This window comes from Athene noctua, chromosome 3, assembly GCF_965140245.1.
Source record: "Athene noctua chromosome 3, bAthNoc1.hap1.1, whole genome shotgun sequence".
In the NCBI taxonomy this organism is placed as follows: domain Eukaryota; kingdom Metazoa; phylum Chordata; class Aves; order Strigiformes; family Strigidae; genus Athene; species Athene noctua.
The window spans coordinates 64,014,476-64,033,155 of record NC_134039.1 but is presented as its reverse complement, the minus strand read 5'-3'; the positions used below and the strand labels follow the sequence as shown (position 1 = coordinate 64,033,155).

Genomic DNA, 18,680 nt, shown 5'->3' with positions numbered 1-18,680 from the left:
CAGTTGCAGCTCTAAAATGAGGTTTTATGTAGGAACAATCTGTTTTACACAGCCTTGATACCAAGAAGGGCAGATTGGAGAAAGAAGAAAAAAAACCCAAACAAAACGGAACAAAACCAAACAAAACCCACAACCCAAACAAAACAAACAAAAACAAACAAAAAAACCATCCCAGAAAAAAAAAAAAATCCCTAACTTGAAATATTCTTATTTTAAAATTTTGTCTGTAGGCCCATGTTCAGACAAGGAAGCTCTGAGTAAGCGCTACAGTCTAAAGAAAGTGGGTGATATATTACAATGAATTTTTAGCAAATCATGGACCACAGTGTTGGGAATATATTCCTGCAAGAGTTTGTTAAAAGCTCCTGATTTGGATTGTCTGTCCAGAAAACACTGAAAATACAAACATTTTATCCCATTTTCCAAGACAGTCAACTAATATTTACAATTTTCAATGGAGAGAACTTGAGTAACATTGAAGGTTTGATACCCTAAGTAGACATTTTGTCCCCTATATTTACTGGCCTCCCTTTCCTGCTTGGCAAAATTGTGGCTTTTCAGCATTTGGTTCTTTAGCAGAACTAATATAGAATTTTCAGAAATCTCCTTGTTTTCTTCCTTAGCAGGACAAATACAGAATTTTCAGAAATCTCATCTCTGAAGTAGATTATTTCCTGGAGCACAAAGATGCAAGCAAGAGCTACACCTAAGCAAAGACAATGGTGTCCAGTGCTTTTTCCTGAATTTCCCTCATACTCTGTCTATCTGGGGTGCATGAGGCTTTCTTGTTACTCTAGGAACCCCATCCTGCAACTAACTCTCCAGAGTACAGTTGCAGCCCATAGGATGTAGTTTGTTTTTCAGCGTTTCCTATTGCAGTTTTTCAAGAGGTTCTAAGGATTCAGTCAGACCTTGCCATACAACTTGGGAATAGATCCATGACATGGGTTTCTCCATCTGGGGCATTCTGCTAGATGGTGAGCGTTAAGTTGAGCAAGCATCAGTGGTCACTTAGTGCACCGTAGAGGTCCAGCTGTCCACAGCTGGTTGGAGGTTTCCTTATGTATTGTCATTCAGTGAGTATGTGATACTTTCTCTTATGGCTTGATACCATTAATTCTATGTTGCTATGCATTTTCTGGATAGTACAATTAAAGCAATTAACCTTGAGCATGCATGTATGTCCTAGTCCATAGTTTCACAGTATTTGCTTCATGTTATGTATCTTCAGATGCAGAATTTGAGCATTTTCAGCTGTTCCTACCACTGTATACAGTGTCATATCTTTTTTGATAGCTATTTGGACTAAGAAGTCTTCCTTGCTGTTCTGGTCTCTTGAGTCACATTTCCAACCTGCAACTTAAATGAGTTACATGGCTTTAATATCTAGCTCCATATCTTTCAGGCCTGGGTATCATTCCTTTGACCTGTCAGTGGTATTTGCCCCACTTCTGTAGTCATTAAAAGGGGAAAAAAAAAAAACCACAACACACCCCATTGCACCCCGAAGTCCTCCAAACCCCGTAGTGGATTTAAGTTGGTATTTTTTTATTGGAAAGAACCACACCCCGATGCTGTGCATATGCTTTCTCTCATTTGTAAAAAGTTGTGCACAGTTTACTCAGTAAAAGTAGACTGTTGATAGGATGAAATAATGACAAAGTAAAAAGCCTTAAAATAGACATAAAAATTACTACAAATGGTTTTAAGTGATTCCTGTAGATAGCCTCTTGTCATGAGTGTTTTTCTGTCCAAATGTGAACATTTAACTGCCAAGATAAATGACCATTGTGAGCTTGTCAGTGTCTTAAATGTGAACACAACCCTATGTGTTTTGAAATAATTATGAGAATTTGCTATGCTGAAAAGTTTAGTTGTCTAGTTACAGGAAACTTCATGTGTGACTTCATTTGATTTCTTTTTAGCCTTAATATGTATTTTTAAAACAGTCATATTTGAATTAGACTGCAAATAGGGTATTAGTATATTTTATATTAGTGCAAGAAATGTGTCCTTATTGCTTTAATTTCATTTTATATTAGCTTACTCTAAATGAGGTAGGTAGTTCATAAACAGAAGTGCTGTAAGGTCAAGGAGTTGGTTTTGTACTAGATTTTTGTCATGGCTCCGTAAATCACACTGTTTACTTTAATGGAGATTATAATTTCTTCTCAGTCAAGTATGTAAAGTGTGCTCGGTCTGCAGGCATTCTGTAAACAACAGAAATACAGTAACGTTTTTAGCCTAACACCCACACTTGCCGCTGTTAACAGTAGGCAATGCTGCCTCCCAAAGGAATTCACGGAAATTGCACAGTCTCGCACGGTCAGATCTGGTGGTCTGTGGTGACATGCATAACCTTCCGGACTTTTTCAGTATTAGGCAATGCTGATTATAATTCATCTCTTTAGTACAGTTATAAGTGAAAATATATAAAATAATAACATTTTCAGAAAAGTGGTCTAATAAAATGCATATATAGGAAGCTATATTTTTATAGTGATCATAAATCTTGGGAAGTTGAGTGTTGCACTAAAACATGTAATTTGGTTGACTTTTGCATGAATTTCAGCACACAGGTTTAGAAGGCAAAACCAGAATTTTGTGTTCTTGGCTTCTGGACTCCTCCCTCCTATGTTTAATGGTTTATGTACATATAGTAAATAATTAAGTTTTTCATATATTGTTTTTGAAAGACAGACATTCTTCAATTATAATCAACTTTTTCCTGCTTATATACAAATTAATCTTAAAAAACAAGCAAACAACACCTAGTTTGGCGCTGTTATTTTGACATAAGGTTTTTGATAAGCAGAATTCAGCTAAATGTTTTTAAAAAAATTTTTTTCCAAAAACATTTGTCATAGTCATTAGATTAGTTTTATATGACTGTCCCTTGCATTTTTGGATATTCAACATAATTAAGTTAAATTTTGCATCTGGGGGGAAAAAAAAAAAAAGCCTCCAGATAAGCCTCTTAACTGCCGTCTAAATAAATGCACAAGCTGTCCTGTTGATGTGCTTTGAATGAACAAAATGAGCAGCACCCTAATGGTGCAAATCAGTTAAAACTCTGGTAAGAGCTCCATGCCAGAACAAAATAGGTGCGGGCTGAGATGCACTTTTTATGTCCCTGGAGCCTGAATTTGAAAATATGCTACCTTTATGTGTGATTATTGTTTAAAAGAGCAGTTTATACCAGCATTACATAGTCATAGCCTGTTCCTTGATACAGAGAAGGATTCTATAACCGGGATGCTACTCTCTCTGCATTTGTGCATATATATGTACATACTAAGACCTTGACAATCCAGTCTAACAGGAATACTTTTTAGGTTTCTACTGGTTAAAGCAGGAGCTGAAGCCAAAAAAAGACTCAACAGACTGGCAGCTGTAATATTAATGTTAATTGAAGTCAATTTAAAATAATTTATCATTTATGTAGGACTGTTTAAAAGATACTTAGAGTGAACATAAATCCAGATTATTGTATGTGTGTAGCTTGCCGGCTATCAGATAGATCTTAGGTTGTACTTTAAAAAAAAGCATTTGAGTGCAAGTTAATTTGATTCAAAGGCCTTTAAAACACATCAAAGGGAAATTAACTATATAATTAAGTCTCCAGATTATCTACCTCTAGAACCTTAGTTTTGATTCGGAGGGTTTTTTTGGGGTGGGGCAGGAGGGAGGAGGATAATGGGAGTGGCATTTTGAAATAATAGCAAAGTTATAAAGATGTCCTTGATGTTCAGCACTCCATAACTTCTTTCTTGATAGGTACTTGTATAAGGTAGTCTAAGTCCATTTTTGTAACTTGATGAAAATGCTTCAGAGAACACAAAGTAATTCTAAGCACAGTAAGAAGCACATTCTTAACGTACCTGAGGAGAAAATCTAACAGTTAGGAACAGTGTTAAAATCTCTGAATTGTAATTGTAACACATGTTGCCTGTCATCCTGGTGCTGAAAAAATGTTACCTGTAATGTAAGAGTAGGATATGATAAAGAAATCTGAGTAAACAGATGTGCTTGCATGCATACATAAACAGATAATATGCCATGCATGATAATGGACATGAGGTCAATTGCTGAGTGTGACCATACATGGGAAAATCACAGACATCTGTCTCTGGAGGGCTTTATTGTGAATATAGAAGACAAATTGTGCCCTCGGGAAAGGAATATATTGGCTTGTTTGATCTGTCTTCTGAAGTCTGCTTGAGCATCAGATTTAGTAAGAAGGCTTATGCTGGTTCTGAATCAGCCTGTGCTGCCAGTAATGTTGTCTAAGAAAGCAAACCAAACAGGTAACCCAGAGAGGTTTTGGAGTCTCCATCTCTGAAAATATTCAGAACTCAGCTGGAGACAGCCCTAAGAAACCTGTTCTAGTTAACTCTGCTTTGGGCACAGGGGTTGCCCCAGGTTCCTGGCAGTTCCAGCTGTTCTGTGATTCGGTGAAAATAGGGAATAACTTTGAGGCCTAGAATTTTCCAAGTAAATAGCTAACTTTGTTGTCAATTTATTATTTTTCTTTTAGATTGGAAGTTTTCTGAGAATTTACAGTATTCATACAAAACAAGCAAGTGCTGTGGATGAAGATACCTCGCATATAGAATTCCATCTTCATGGTGGCACCTGTTACGGTCGAGGAATAGGAGTCTTACCAGAAAGTAACCCAGATGTTAAGGAACTAAAAGCGTATGTTCTATATATAGTGTTTTTTTCTAAGTTTTTCTGGAAAACTCTAGGTTAATGTAAGAACTGTACAGTTTAGAATTGTAAGCGTATGTAAGAACCATAAACTCTGGAACAGAATATGTGTTTAGCACCACTAAGATGAACACTAAGTATTTGGGGGGATAGATAAATAAAGGATAATTTAAAATATAAAATACAATAGGGATTAAGATTTCTATTTTATAGTGCTGTAATAATAAAACCTGACCACATTAACATACTTAATCTATTTTATACTGGCATATAATCCTGTAGATATAATCTATGGTTAAGCAAATATATTAAGCACATTTTAAGCATGTGCATATATGTTACATAGAAATAATGAGGCTTAAAGATGTTCAAAATGAAGCATATAAGTGCTTTACTGAACTGTGTTATATACATAAGGAATCATAAAATCATTTAAGTTGGAAAGGAATTTTAAGATCATCAAGTCCAACCATTAACCTAACACTTCCAAGTTCCACTAAACCATGTCCCTAAACACCACATCCACACATCTTTCAAATACCTCCTGGGATGGGGACTCCACCACTGCCCTGTGCAGCCTGTTCCAGTGCTTGACAACACTTTCAGTGAAGAAATTTTTCCCAATATCCAATCTAAACCACCCCTGGTGCAACTTGAGGCCATTTCCTCTTGTTCTATTGCTTGTTACTCAGGAGAGGAGACTAATACCCACTTCACTACCCTTGTAGAGAGTTGTAAGGTCTCCCCTCAGCCTCCTCTTCTCTAGACTAGACAGCCTCAGTTCTCTCAGCCAAGACATGTGCTCCAGACCCTTCATCAGCTTCTCTGGACACGTTCCAGCAAGGGCCCCAAAACTGAACAGAGTAATTAAGGGTCGGCCTCATCAGTGCCAAGTACAGGGGGATGATCACTTCCCTGGTCCTTCTGATACAAGCCAGGATGCTATTGGACTTCTTGGCCACATGAGCACACTGCTGGCTCATATTCAGTTGGCTGTCAACCAACACCCCCAGGTCATTTCCGCCAGGCAGTTTTCCAGCCACTGTTCCCCAAGCCTGTAGCATTGTGTGGAGTTCTTTTGACCCAAGAACAGATCCTACCACTGAACCTTGAAGCTCACAGAGTTGGCCTCAGTCCATTGATCCAGCCTGTCCAGGTCTCTCTGCAGAGCCTCCCTACCCTCGAGCAGATCAACACTCCCACCCAACTTGGTGTCAGCTGCAAACTGACTGAAGGTGCATTCGATCCCCCTCATCCAGGTCATTGATAAAGATATAACAGCCAGTGCAACTAAGAAAAGGCAATGGGTCATAGTAGTAGGCAACTGTCTTCAGAGAGGAATGGAGGCTACCCCTTTGCAAACCTGATGTGCTCTCTAAAGAGGTGTGCTGCTTAGTGGTGGCTCATATCAGTGATTCCGCCGAGAGACTACCGAGCCTTATACAGTCCACTGACTGTTATCTACTGCTGTTGTTTCATGTGGACAGCAATGATACAGTCAGAAGTCTGAGGAGTATCAAGGATTACAGAACCTTGGGAGCAGTAGTAAGGGACTCTGGTGTGCAGGTAGTTTTCTCATCAGTCGTCCTGGTCAAAGAGCTTGAAAGGGTCAGTTGAATCTGGCAAATCAGCAAATGATTATGGGACTGGTGCCACAGCCGCAGGTTCAGATACTTACAGTATTGGACTGGCATTGAGAGACCTGGTCTACTGGGGGCTGATGCAGTTCATCTGTCAGAGAAGGGGAAGAGCACCTTCAGTCATAGGCTTGTCAAGCTGGTGAAGAGGGCTTTAAACTAAAGTTTCTTATCTCAGAAGTCGTGGCACTCCAGTGAAATTCCCACTGACTGGAAAAGGGGAAATATAACCCTCATTTTTAAAGAGGGGAAAAAAGGAAGACCCATGGAACTACAGGCCAGTCGGTCTCATGTCTGTGCCTGGCAAGATTATGGAGCAGATCCTCCTGGAAATTATGCTATGGCACATGGAAAATGAGGAGGTGATTGGTGACAGCCAACATGGCTTCACTAAGGGCAAATTGTGCCTGATGAATTGGTGGCCTTCAATGATGGGATTATAGCGCTGGGTAAGGGAAGAGCAAATGACATCATCTAGCCGGACTTGTGCAAAGCATTTGACACTGTCCTGCACGATGTCCTCGTCTCTAAATTTGAGATGCATGGATTTGATGGATGGATGCGCTCAGTGTATAAGGAATTGGCTGGATGGTCTCAGAGAGCTGCAGTCAACGGCTTGATGTCCAAGTGGAGAGCAGTGACAAGTGGTGTTCTTCAGGGGTCAGTGTTGGAACCAGTGCTGTTGGTGACAGGGACAGTGGGATTGAGCGCACCCTCAGCAGGTTTGCTGCTGACACCAAGCTGTGTGGTGCGGTCAACACACTAGAAGGAAGGGATCCCATCCAGAAGGACCTTGACAAGCTTGAGAGTTGGACAAACCTCATGAAGTTCAACGAGGCCAGGTGCAAGGTCCTTGTCTCGTCCCACATGGTGGGTTATGAGGTGGGTGAATCTTTTGAATTGCCCAAGAGCCTGCATGATGGTGGAGGAGCCGGTCTCTGCTTGGCAGAGCCACAGGGTGTGATGAGTCATGACGATGACTCAGAGGAACAATTGTGCTGGTGACTTTATTAACTGACCACTTTAGTGAATGAATGGAGACAATTTGGCAACAATCAGCTGATAACAGTCCAGAGGATGATTAAAGGTACTTTGGTGATGAGACTGCTTTCCTAATAACCCATCAGCAATCAACTGATTGCAATTCATACAAAATGTATATACGTGAATATATGTAAGAGAGAGTAGAAAGAGGAAAGAAAAGAGAGGAGGAGAGGATAGTGTTATAGTTGTATTGAAATAACTAGAGTCTGAAATAAATTCACTAAATATTTATTAAGGTAGGAAAGCAAAACAGCGTGCTGGGCGGCCGGGAGTCGCAACTCTACCCTAGGCTCATGAATTCCGACGAGTAACACAGCCTTTTTATCCTCACAGAGGTCGGTTTCGACATCTTTGGCATGCCCCTTAGCTTCTTTTATTATCATAACTTCTTTAAGGCTGGCTAGCTTCAGAGTCTGTTTGAGCAAACAGTTAGGCTTTCACTCACGTAGCAATGTGGGTTGTACATTTGTTAACAGGAAGCTGTGAAGTTGTAAATTACAAAACTAATCTCTTTTTACACTAAGGTCTAAACAAAGACAAAAGTTCAAAAGTTGTCATGGTAACATAAGATTGTAGTTTTAACAGTTGCCTTGAGACAGTATATCATTCAACCTCCAGGTTAAGTCTTGTTTCTTTCCAGACAGGACGTTCTCAGATCAGTTGCAGCAAGATCATTCCTTTTGTTAAAAAAAAAAACAGTTTGATGTGCAAATTACCCTTGATTACTTATCACAATAGGAAAAGAGGAATCACCACCCTTAGATCCCATGCTGTCACAGAGTAGCCAGCTTGGTCTGTAGGTGGTGAGTTGACAAAGACACAAGTGGGGTGTTGGCTTTATATAGTCTTTCTTACACATGTGCAGTAGGTTGTTTCAGAAGGGTTCTTATTTTCTTTGACTTGTACCTGTGCAGTTTAGGCAAGTTCTGTCTCTGGGCAATCACAGAGGGAGGGAGAGAGAAACAGCCCACACCCCCACCTCTGCAGAGCTCTCTCTGCTTCTCCCCCACAGGGTGTCCCACTTGAGTTGTCTGAGACATCCTCTTTATGAACAGTTTTTTGGTTATAAACAGTTTGTGACAGTCCTGCACATGGGTCGAGGCAATCCCATGCACAAATATGGGCTGGGTGATGAGTGGACTGAGAGCCGCTCTGACGAGCAGGACTTGGGAGTATTGTGGATAAAAAACTATGAACAAGCAATATGTGCTTGCAGCCCAGAAAGCCAACTGTGTCTTGGGCTGCATCCAGAGAAGTGTGGCCAGCAGGTCAAGGGAGGTCATTCTGCCCCTGTATTCTGCTCTCATGAGACCCCACCTGGAATAGTATGTTCAGCTCTGGGGCCCCCAACATAAGAAGGACTTTGACCTGCTCAAGTGAATCCTGATGAGGGCTGTGAAGATGATTGGGGGGCTGGAGCACCTCCCTTATGAGGACAGTCTGAGAGTTGGGGTTGTTCAGCCTAGAGAGGAGAAGGCACCAGGAGACCTTATAGCAGGCTTTCAGTACTTAAAGGGGGCCTACAGGAAGGGTGTGGAGAGACTCTATCAGGGAGTGTAGTGATAGGACTAGGGGTAACGGTTTTAAACAGACAGAGGGTAGATTTAGGTTAGATATAAGGAAGAAATTCTGTACTGTGAGGATGGTGAGATACTGAAACAGGTTGCCTAGAGAAGTTGTAGATGTCCCCTCCCTGGAAGTATTCAAAGCTAGATTGGATGGGGCTTTGCGCAACCTGGTCTAGTGGAAGGTGTTGGATCTAGATGATCTTTAAGATCCCTTCCAACCCAAACCATTCTGTGATGATTCTGTGATATGAAGGAGAACTGTCCCCAATACTGAGCCCTCAGGAGCACCATTTGTGACCAACCGCCAACTGGATTTAACTTTTTGGGCCTGGCCATCCAGCCAGTTTTTTACCTAGCAAAGCATATGCCAGTCCAAGCCATGAGCAGCCAGTTTCCCCAGGAGACGGCTATGTGAAATGGTGATAAAGGCTTTACTGAAGCCTAGGTAGACAACATCCACAGCCTTTCCCTCATCCGCTAAGCAGGTCACCTTGTCATAGAAGGAGATCAGGTTTGTCAAACAGGACCTTCCTTTCTAAACCCATGCTGACTGGGCCTGATCACCTGATTGTCCTGTATTTGTATGTTGCACTCAAGATGATTTGCTCCATAACATTCCCTGGCACTGAGGTCAGTCTGACAGGCCTGTAGTTTTCTGGATCCTCCTGCTGGCCCTTCCTGTAGGTGGGCGTCGCATTTGCTAACCTCCAGTCAACTGGGACCAAAGTCTACATTCCTTTATCAATAATTCTGTTTCCAGTGGTTCGGATTTCTTTTGGCACTCTATTGTGTTTAAAGTTCCAAAAGTAATTTTGAAAGGAGTATCTCATCTCCATCATTAATACAGGCTCCATCAAATTCTGACTCAATTGTTTTATATCTCTGCTGGAAAATTTATGTCTGAGCATTATACCTGTGTATTGAGAAACACTAGGTTTCATGTAAGTGTATGTGTAGTCCCATATATATGTGTGCATGTGGATGTGTATATATATGAAAGACTTCTCTAGATTATAAAGTATATAGTAATTTATTTTTAGATTCTTAGAAACTGTGGAGCTGGCAGACAATCAGAACGTGGAAAGCGTGTCTTCAGTGGAATTAGATGGCACTTTTAACAAGGTTACAGGTAAAAGCAATGGAAAGCTGATTTGCTCTTTCTTCTAACATATATGGTCAAGATAAGGTCACTGTTACTGCTTCTCTAAGCGTATAATGTTACTTTCACATACAAAGCCTTAGAGAATTCTTTTGGATTTATTAGACTGGAAATTTACATTACACTACCCTTCTGTCTCACAGCAGAAGCCTTTCATATACATGGAAATATACTTTCATAGAAGGTAGTGAATAAATTATGTGAATAATTTACAGATGGTATTCTTAATCATACTATATTAGATCATAAAGCAGAGCAGTGTAACTCCTTGCCTCTAAAGGGGTATTCCTCAGAGACAGGCACTGATAACACACTACTGAACAGCTGCTTGCTGAGGAGCCCTTCTAAAGCCACTGGATGGGAAGTTGTATCCATGGCAGATTTGCAAGATGAAGCGCCATGGAAAAATATCTTACAAACAGTTCTACAGATTCCATGTTATTCTTCAAATGGTATTTTTAGCCCAAAATAAAAATAACTAAAAGTGGATTAAACTCTAAAGCCGGTTGGACATAGTCTGCATCTTTGCTTATGACTTTAAAATCTTATGTTACTTAACCATTATTAAATACTGTGACAAGGTATTTCTAAAAGGGTGCAAAAGTCAAGAATAAATAAATACTTCATATCTAGACCATAACAGGGCAAATTCAGAAAGAATTTTGCACATACTTACTTCACTGTGTTGTGTAGTAGAGGTTGTTTAGAGGAGGGACCAGGCAGTCCATATTGGTTTTAGAATAATGTATTTAAGCTCTTGTCCAGAAGGGTTACAGGGGGATGAATACAGTTTATGTCAGCAGTATCATTCAGAGTATGCATTTGAAAAGGGTTCATTGTGATGAACATTGCTCTGTAAAGTATAGCTAATTTCTCCTTAAATATATTAACTCTTGATATCTAATGTTTGTCTCCTGCTTACTTTGCTTTTAACCTTTTGCTATATTATTTTCATACATTATTAGGATTTTAATTTTCCTTTGTTCGGCTTTTGGCTTTGTGTGTGTATCTACATGCCTATCTATCTGGTTTTGTGTGTCCACATGATAAAGATGAAAACAAGGGAGGAAAATAATTAGGAAATTCTTCTTGATTCTAGATTTTGAATCACACTTAAAGAGATGTCAGCAGTTACCTGTTACAGGTAGGAAACCATTTGAGCTAAAGGTGAATTTCATTTTTACTAAACAACAAAAATATTTTTGAGACATCAGCTCAAAGGTTGAAATACCTTTTACTTATTATAGAAAGAGCTATTCTAATGTTACATTGGTTTTATTCTGGTTTTAAAGGAATAGAGCATATTGGTATAATCTACTTCCATTTATTTTTTTTCTACATGTTGAATATCTGTACCCTGAAGTACACTATGCTCTCCCAACCTGCCGTGATTTATCTTGAAGACTGCGGTAACACATTTTATTGATAAAACAGGCTGCAACTGAGAAGGGAAGAAAAGCTGGGAAGGGAAAATGCATACCTGCAATGGCCACTTCCAATATTCTAAATATTATGGTGTTTAATAGGTATGCATGGTGCTTTTTTAAATGTGTTTTTATTTTGCAGTATTAACAGATCATCAGGATTTGAATAATACAGAACTGAAAACCATTCTGAACAGCACAGCTCCTCAACAGTATCGCATCAGAGCAAAGCTGAGAACTTATAAACCCCAGAAGCTTTATCAGTCTATTAAACTTCACTGTTCCAAATGCAACTCTTTGTAAGTGTTTCACACAATAAAAGTAATCAGGAATTTTTCTATGTGTTTTGGGATGCCTAGATTTTCAGTGTATTTTCATCTTTTTTTGTGTAAAATAAGCTGAATGTAAATGTGTTTTATTTTGAGCAAAGATCTGAAACTCACTGGTAATAGGTAGGAAGATTTTAAATCATCTGATGAGTTCCATTTACAGAACCCTTTGAGTGCTTTCAAAACTATTTTTCTTAATTTTCAAATTTCGCAGTGCTGCTTTTCCCATACCAAAGTTATATTTAAGTACCTGTTTCTGTATTGCGGTTTTAAAATAGGATATACAAAAAAGTATGATAGTCTCCAAGTGAATGAATAAAATATCTTTGACTAAAGTGTATCTTCCAGAGAAGGCATCTTTTCTGGATCCAGAAATATCAGGTAAACACCATTCACCTTAGTATTAGTCTTTTTTCTGAGTCAGTTCACTGACAGTTTTATCATTGTTATTTCCCCTTTAATGCTGTTTGTCATTGTATTAAATAATACTATTGCTTTCTTTATCTGATAGCATGTTATCATTCTCCTAGTCTTCTGAAATTTTTTGCACAATCAAGATTTATTAGGTAGAAACAATGCCCCTACTATCATTTTTTTTACAGCTTTTGGATGCAAAGTAGCACACTTGCAGCTTTAACAATATTGGCCCTTATCAGATGTCGTTATAAATTCTCTTGATCACTAATGTAAGAGGAAGTGCTTCATCTTCACAGCGTACAAATATATGGTCTTTATTGCCAAGTATAAAAAGGAGATAATAATTACCAACTATCTCTTTTGTCACTTTTTGGATATATTTGTCAACTCTGTATAGTAATAAGCAGATACAATTGGTAGAATTTTGTTCATTCCTTCAGAACTATATCCTTATCCCACAGTTTTCTATAACTACTATAGCCTTGTCTTGTTAATGTCTTCATTTCTGTTCATCTGAGTCTCATCCTGTTTCACATATTGCTGTCTTCTCTTTGCTGCAGAATTAGGGCAGATTTTAACTAGATAGATTTGTGAGGCTTTAGTTAGCATATTTCTTGGTACTACTTCTAGCATCCTGCTGCAATGGTGCAGTTATTTGTAGTGCTTTCCCAGAAATTTAGCTTCCCTGTTCTCAGCTGTGTGCATCGGGTGGAAGGAATCAGTGAAATATAGTGGAGCTGTACTGCAGCTTGGATTGGGTGAGTTAGGAGGCCAAGGAAAGAAACATGATTTAGGGGCATTCTTCTCTCCTACGTGTTCTGGTGTGGCAGAAGTTGTTGTTTCATGTTTTAGCGTATGCTGAAAAGCCTGACTGAACAAAGATCAATGCACGTTTGATCCTTTAACACTTTATGCAGTAAGATGCATATAACACTTGGGGTGTAAAATCCTTGAGATGTATTTTTGATTTCTAGACTTTGTCTGGAAGCTTCCCTGTAAATAGCAAAATATTTGTATACATGGATGTAGTTTTATTCATGTATCCACGTTACAGAAGTTTCATTCCTCGTGTGTTGGTTTGTTCAAAAACAATTCATTCCATTCCTGCCTCTGCAGAAAATCTATAGGCAGGCTGTAGAGGCAGGAAGATTTTAATGGATATATATGGAAATATATCCTGTTATTTTAGGTCCATTACTTTTGCATTTAAAATAGGAACACAGGTGGAAAGAGTTCATGTGAACAGTACTGTTTTCATGAAATGAAAGTTCAGGTTCAGGAAGACCTCTTGTGTACCAGTTCTACAGTCATAGCAGAAGAATATCAAAGTTTGATTTCATAGGCAGGAATTGTTCTATTCACTAGTGGAAGAAACTGCTCTTGGGTTTGAAAGTGGAATTGTCAGAATAATCTGCAGGAGTTGATGGTATTTTTTCCTTAACTCCATTCTGAACTTAGCACCTACTTTCATTCAGTATTTTATGAAATAGCCCTAGATTTTGCCTTTTTTTGCTGTCATTTTGTCATGGTTTGTATTCTGCCTGAAGCCAGCCCGTCTGTCTTGCTTAGAAGAAAACATTTGAATGGATTTTTAATTTGTGTGCCAACCACTGGCTTTTTGCCTGGTTTTGGCAGTATTGGTAAAATGTGATGGCCTGCATGACTTCTCTGGATGACAACTGGAAATGCAGGAATGGTGCACTCTAGCAGGACAGGAAAGAAACTGTTTGGTGCAGAGTTGCAGATTTTCCCTCTACAGTACATATGTGAAGCTATTCTGCTCCTGCTTTTTCTTCTCCCCACCCCCACCCCACCCCCCGCCATGCAAATTAAAATAGCCTAGAGCATAAAACTTAAAATTATATGACTTTATGCAGTGTTTTCACTCTGCTGAAGTGGTATGCAGTTGTGTGGCCCTTTTAAGGCCCAACTAAAATCACATAAAGCTGATATATTTGTTTTTCCATATTTTTATTTACATATGTGTGGATAAAGCCATGTAGTGGTTTAATCCCAGCCAGCAACTAAGTACCACACAGCCACTTGCTCATTCTTCCCCTCTCCCCCTCAGTGGAAGGGGGCGGAGAATCGAAAACAAGTAAAACTCGTGGGTTGAGATAAGAACAGTTTAATAATTGGAATTAAAAAAATAAATATAATAATTAAAAGAAAGATAACAAAAAGAGTGAAATAAAACCCAAGACAAATGATGCACAATGGTATTGCACACCACATGCTTACCAGTGCCCAAGCAGTGATCTGCCCCTCCTGGCCAACTTCCCCCAGTTTATATACTGGGCGTGACATCATATGGTATGGAATGTTCCTTTGACCAGTTTGGGTCAGCTGTCCTGGCTGTGTCACCTCCCAGCTTCTTGTGCCCCTCCAGCCTTCTTGCTGGCAGGGTATCAGAAGCTGAAAAACCTTTGACACAATATAAACATTATTTAGCAATAACTAAAAACATCAGCATGTTATCAACATTATTCTCATACTAAATCCAAAGCACAACAGTATACCAGCTACTAGGAAGAAAATTAACTCTATTCCAGCTGAAACCAGGACTAGCCACTAGGCTGCCACTGCTCCTAGGTAAGATTAGATTTCTTAGCGTATTTATTAAAATGGAAACAAATTATCTTGTCATAATTTGCTGTACAACTCTAAATGTTTAAACTGATAAAACAACAAAGTTATTTTTCCCATATATTCTTTAACTCTCACGACTCTTTTAATATTTATTTGGAGTACTGTCATCCTTGTTGCTAGATTGTCATAGCAAAGCTGTTAGAATTTACTTACTCACTTTGCAAATGGTTTTAGGCAAGAAGTTCCAGATGGAGATGACTTTGACTTTATTTTACAAGGCTCTGCCGTTACTGCCCCAAAAGCAGAATTACAAAATACATCCTGGTATGATTCCGTAATGTGGACTACACAAGATGAGAAACAAAGGAAAATAGCTATCCATTTTGTAAAGCATGATGAAATGCTTCAACAGCCTGAAGATACTTTGCTTATGATAGAAGGTAAGATAAATTGCACATATACGACTTCTTGTGGCACAGTGTCCGCTCTGTCTACAAAGTTAAGGTATGTTGAAGTTGTATTCAGTGTAAGTGGGTATGATCATAGAGGCATCTTCAACAAGAAGAACTTAGGTGGAACTTTAAGTTACTATTGTGTAAACAGGAAAAAGTAATCTGTGAAGCTCTTGTAAGATGCTTTTGTCTATTGTAAAGCTTTACCAATAAGTTTATTGTTGATTCTGAATATTCTGAATGTATTTTTTTCTACCTGTGCTTTCTGATTCTTTCTGATTTGAAAACTTGCTGAGTCTTCTAAAAAAACCCATTTTTAGTGTTGACGTGGAAAAGTTTTGGAGGACTTCTGATAATACAAGCCTACAGTTAACTTTGTCAACCTCTGGATGTCAGTGTTGTTTCGGATTGATAGAGCTTCTTGCAGTGTGAGGTTTTTTGGCTTGTTTTTTATCAGATTTCCTTGAGGAAGAGAAACAGTCACTGAACTTTAAACAAAGCAGTTTAGCAAGAATACTAATCAGAAATGTTTTGAATAGAATAAAAATAATAAGCTATTGTATCTAGTACCATTCTGAGTTTAAAACAAAGTCTTCAATTGTAGTCAGGTAGTGGTGTGAATAAGGAAATGTGAATCAGACGGTCCTTTGTGTAAGGGTCAATGACAAAACCCCTTCAGTTTTCTGCTTTGTTTTATATTCAAGTAGTTCTGATAGCTGCTTTATTTCTGACATGTTCCAAACTGGGTTTTCTTGCGAGTTTTTTTGCAATCTAAACTTATTGTGGAAACAAAATAAAAAATAATCTATTTCTACTCTATTTTCCTAAAATAACTGAACAATATAACTTGGTAAATCTTTTTTCAGCTATTAAAATACCACCAGCTAAGTATGTGTGTATGTGGATATGTGTGCTTCATGTTGGAGCACAAGGAAAAGGCGTAATCAGTGTTTTAGCACTTTTCTCCCAGAACATTGATCATGAACCTTGCCAAAGCTACATGCTATCTTAATTTTTATCTTTAAGTTTTTGTAGGTGGAGATTTTGAAGTTTCCCTAGAAATCTTCCCAGCACTTTTACAGATACAGGCCTCAAAGGTGAAACACATTATGACATTTATTAGACAGAGGTGGTCTAGATTCTGTTTGTTAAACACAAGCAATTTACTCTTCTACGACAGAGTATTCTTCTGCATAATCATTACGCTGAAGTAAGGACTTCTTTTTGAGAGTTTGGCATCTGTTGGGCTGGAATTTAGGAAGTAGTTGGATAATATACAGAATTTTATGTGACCCTTCAGAGGGCATAACGGGAATCCATGACCATTGCTACAGATCAGTTGAATTGATGAGTGGTATGTTACAGTTCACGAGTAGATTAGTGCTCCTTGCATATCTTCATTATTTGTACGTGGAATTGGTGTGATTAATATCATTGTTAACCCCTGGTAATTCTCTTGTGTTTTACACCAGTCTATTAGAAGCCAGAATATATTTGTTCAGTGTAACTTTGTATTACAGCAAAGTTGAAATTTTGAAGACCTTTTAGCAATGTTAATTAAAACTATCCTGAAATTTGTATGTTAATCTCTTGAATGTGTACAGCTTTATCTGTGTCACTGTACTTGGACGACCTTTGTTTTCTAACCTTTTGGGAAGCCATTTCAGATTTCTGTGCCTCTGCTTTATTTTTTTTCCACCAGAAGTTAGGTTCATTGAGGAGGTTTCATGCTGTGCGTTTTTTCATCACCAGTAATAATGCAATTTTATTGATTTTATTTTCTTCTCTAGTTACCTCTGCAATACAAGTAACATATGCAATAAATATTACACCATCCAGTGTCATAATTGCTTGTCATAAAGTCTTTGAAACATCTTAGGTTTTTTTAAACATCTTAGATAGTTAGTGGTAAATAACACAGTTGTAGAATATGTTTGTTTTAAAACAGTTTCCTCACTTTTTTTATTGTTGTTCACAAGCTGATTAAATATATTTTTATTGAACTGTTTTCAAATAACTGTTCTGTCTGTGCTAAGTTAATGCATTTACCACATTTCCACTGAATTGGTGAAATGTCAGAAGGATTCTGTAATCAGTTCTGCAGTCCATACTACAGAGTCTGAAGGCAGGTAATTCCATGATTTATAATAAATTTGAAAGATCTTTTTCCTGTCACTGGAATTGGAAAATCTCAGCGTTCTAGCTGTAATGTACTAAATTTCTGCTGTGTTTCTAGAATGGACCCAACTTAGTAACTCTGAAATTAGCATGAAGTTTGGTGGTTCTGTTCTTCCCACCTCATGTCACTGAAGACATGGTTGAATAACTCCTTTTTCATAAACTGCTGGTTAAAAAGTAATAGATTTTGGCACTTGAAAGCTGAAAAAAAGTTAGTTTGGAGCAACTGCAAAAAAACATTTTATTCTCCCCCCCCCCCCCCCCCCCCAAATGACTACTTAAATCATAGGAGAAATGTGGAAGTGGTGCTAACTAAATACAACTTCATGGTTACAGTGATGACTGTGAGGAAGATACTAAGGCATCTGCTCTGATAAATGTCCATTTTTGATTATTTATTGAGTCTGTTGTTGAGTAAGAGTGAGAAAGTTGCGGACCATTTTTTTCAGTTTTCAATAGTGAGTCTCTATTTTTCTTGAAGATCCTGAAATCAACATCTAATCAGCCAAGAAATGCAAGTTGTTCAGTTTATTCTTGACTACAATTTAAAAAAAGCCATGTTTTTTCTGTTTTTAATAGGTGGAACACTAAAAGAAGTTTGGAAACTTACAAAAATATTTAAAGGTGTTATTCCTGTGAGATCCACAGAAGATGATCTTGAATTATTAGATCTTTCAGCTCCTTTTCTTTTACAAGGAAATATAAAATATTATGGGTAGGTTAAAACTATTTGTGGATATTTCAGTAGTTGGACTAATAGATATAATTTTCTTCAGTAATTCAAACTGCAGTGCTCAAGGAATAACTTGCCCAAATATTTTTTGATGCAAAATACATAACATGATCAGCAGTACTGACATCAGGGATGAAATGCCTTACTACTCATATCTTGTATGAAAGGACGTAACTGCAGCTGGGCTTTATCTTGCTCTATAAATCTTATGCCCTTAGTTACGCACCACCTCAGGTTCAGTCTTGCTTGTGGTATGTGGGTAGGGTGGTATACTACAGAGACAGAAATGCATGTATGAGTCTCTTTAGGCTGCAGAATGTCTACATCTTCTTTTAGTCCAGATCTTCCATTTTCTGGCCAGAAAAGTACCCTTTTCTGGTCTTACTCCTTAGACTAAAGTCAAAACAGTTTAAAACTGTATGCTGGGGGTTTTTTTGTAC

At 38.3% G+C, this 18,680-nt stretch overlaps 1 protein-coding gene across 4 annotated transcripts in view; it reads left to right on the top strand.

Moving 5' to 3' along the window:
* Positions 1-18,680, top strand: part of POT1 (protection of telomeres 1) — an 85,448-nt gene that overhangs the window by 56,456 nt on the left and 10,312 nt on the right. For 3 of the 4 annotated variants that reach the window (XM_074903201.1, XM_074903200.1, XM_074903203.1), the window contains 6 exons: positions 4,538-4,698; positions 10,000-10,088; positions 11,218-11,262; positions 11,685-11,841; positions 15,112-15,317; positions 18,087-18,222. In XM_074903201.1, coding sequence (XP_074759302.1) covers positions 4,538-4,698; positions 10,000-10,088; positions 11,218-11,262; positions 11,685-11,841; positions 15,112-15,317; positions 18,087-18,222 — 794 coding nt within the window. The remainder of the gene's footprint in view (positions 1-4,537; positions 4,699-9,999; positions 10,089-11,217; positions 11,263-11,684; positions 11,842-15,111; positions 15,318-18,086; positions 18,223-18,680) is intronic. The other variant, XM_074903202.1, reaches the window with a different exon arrangement.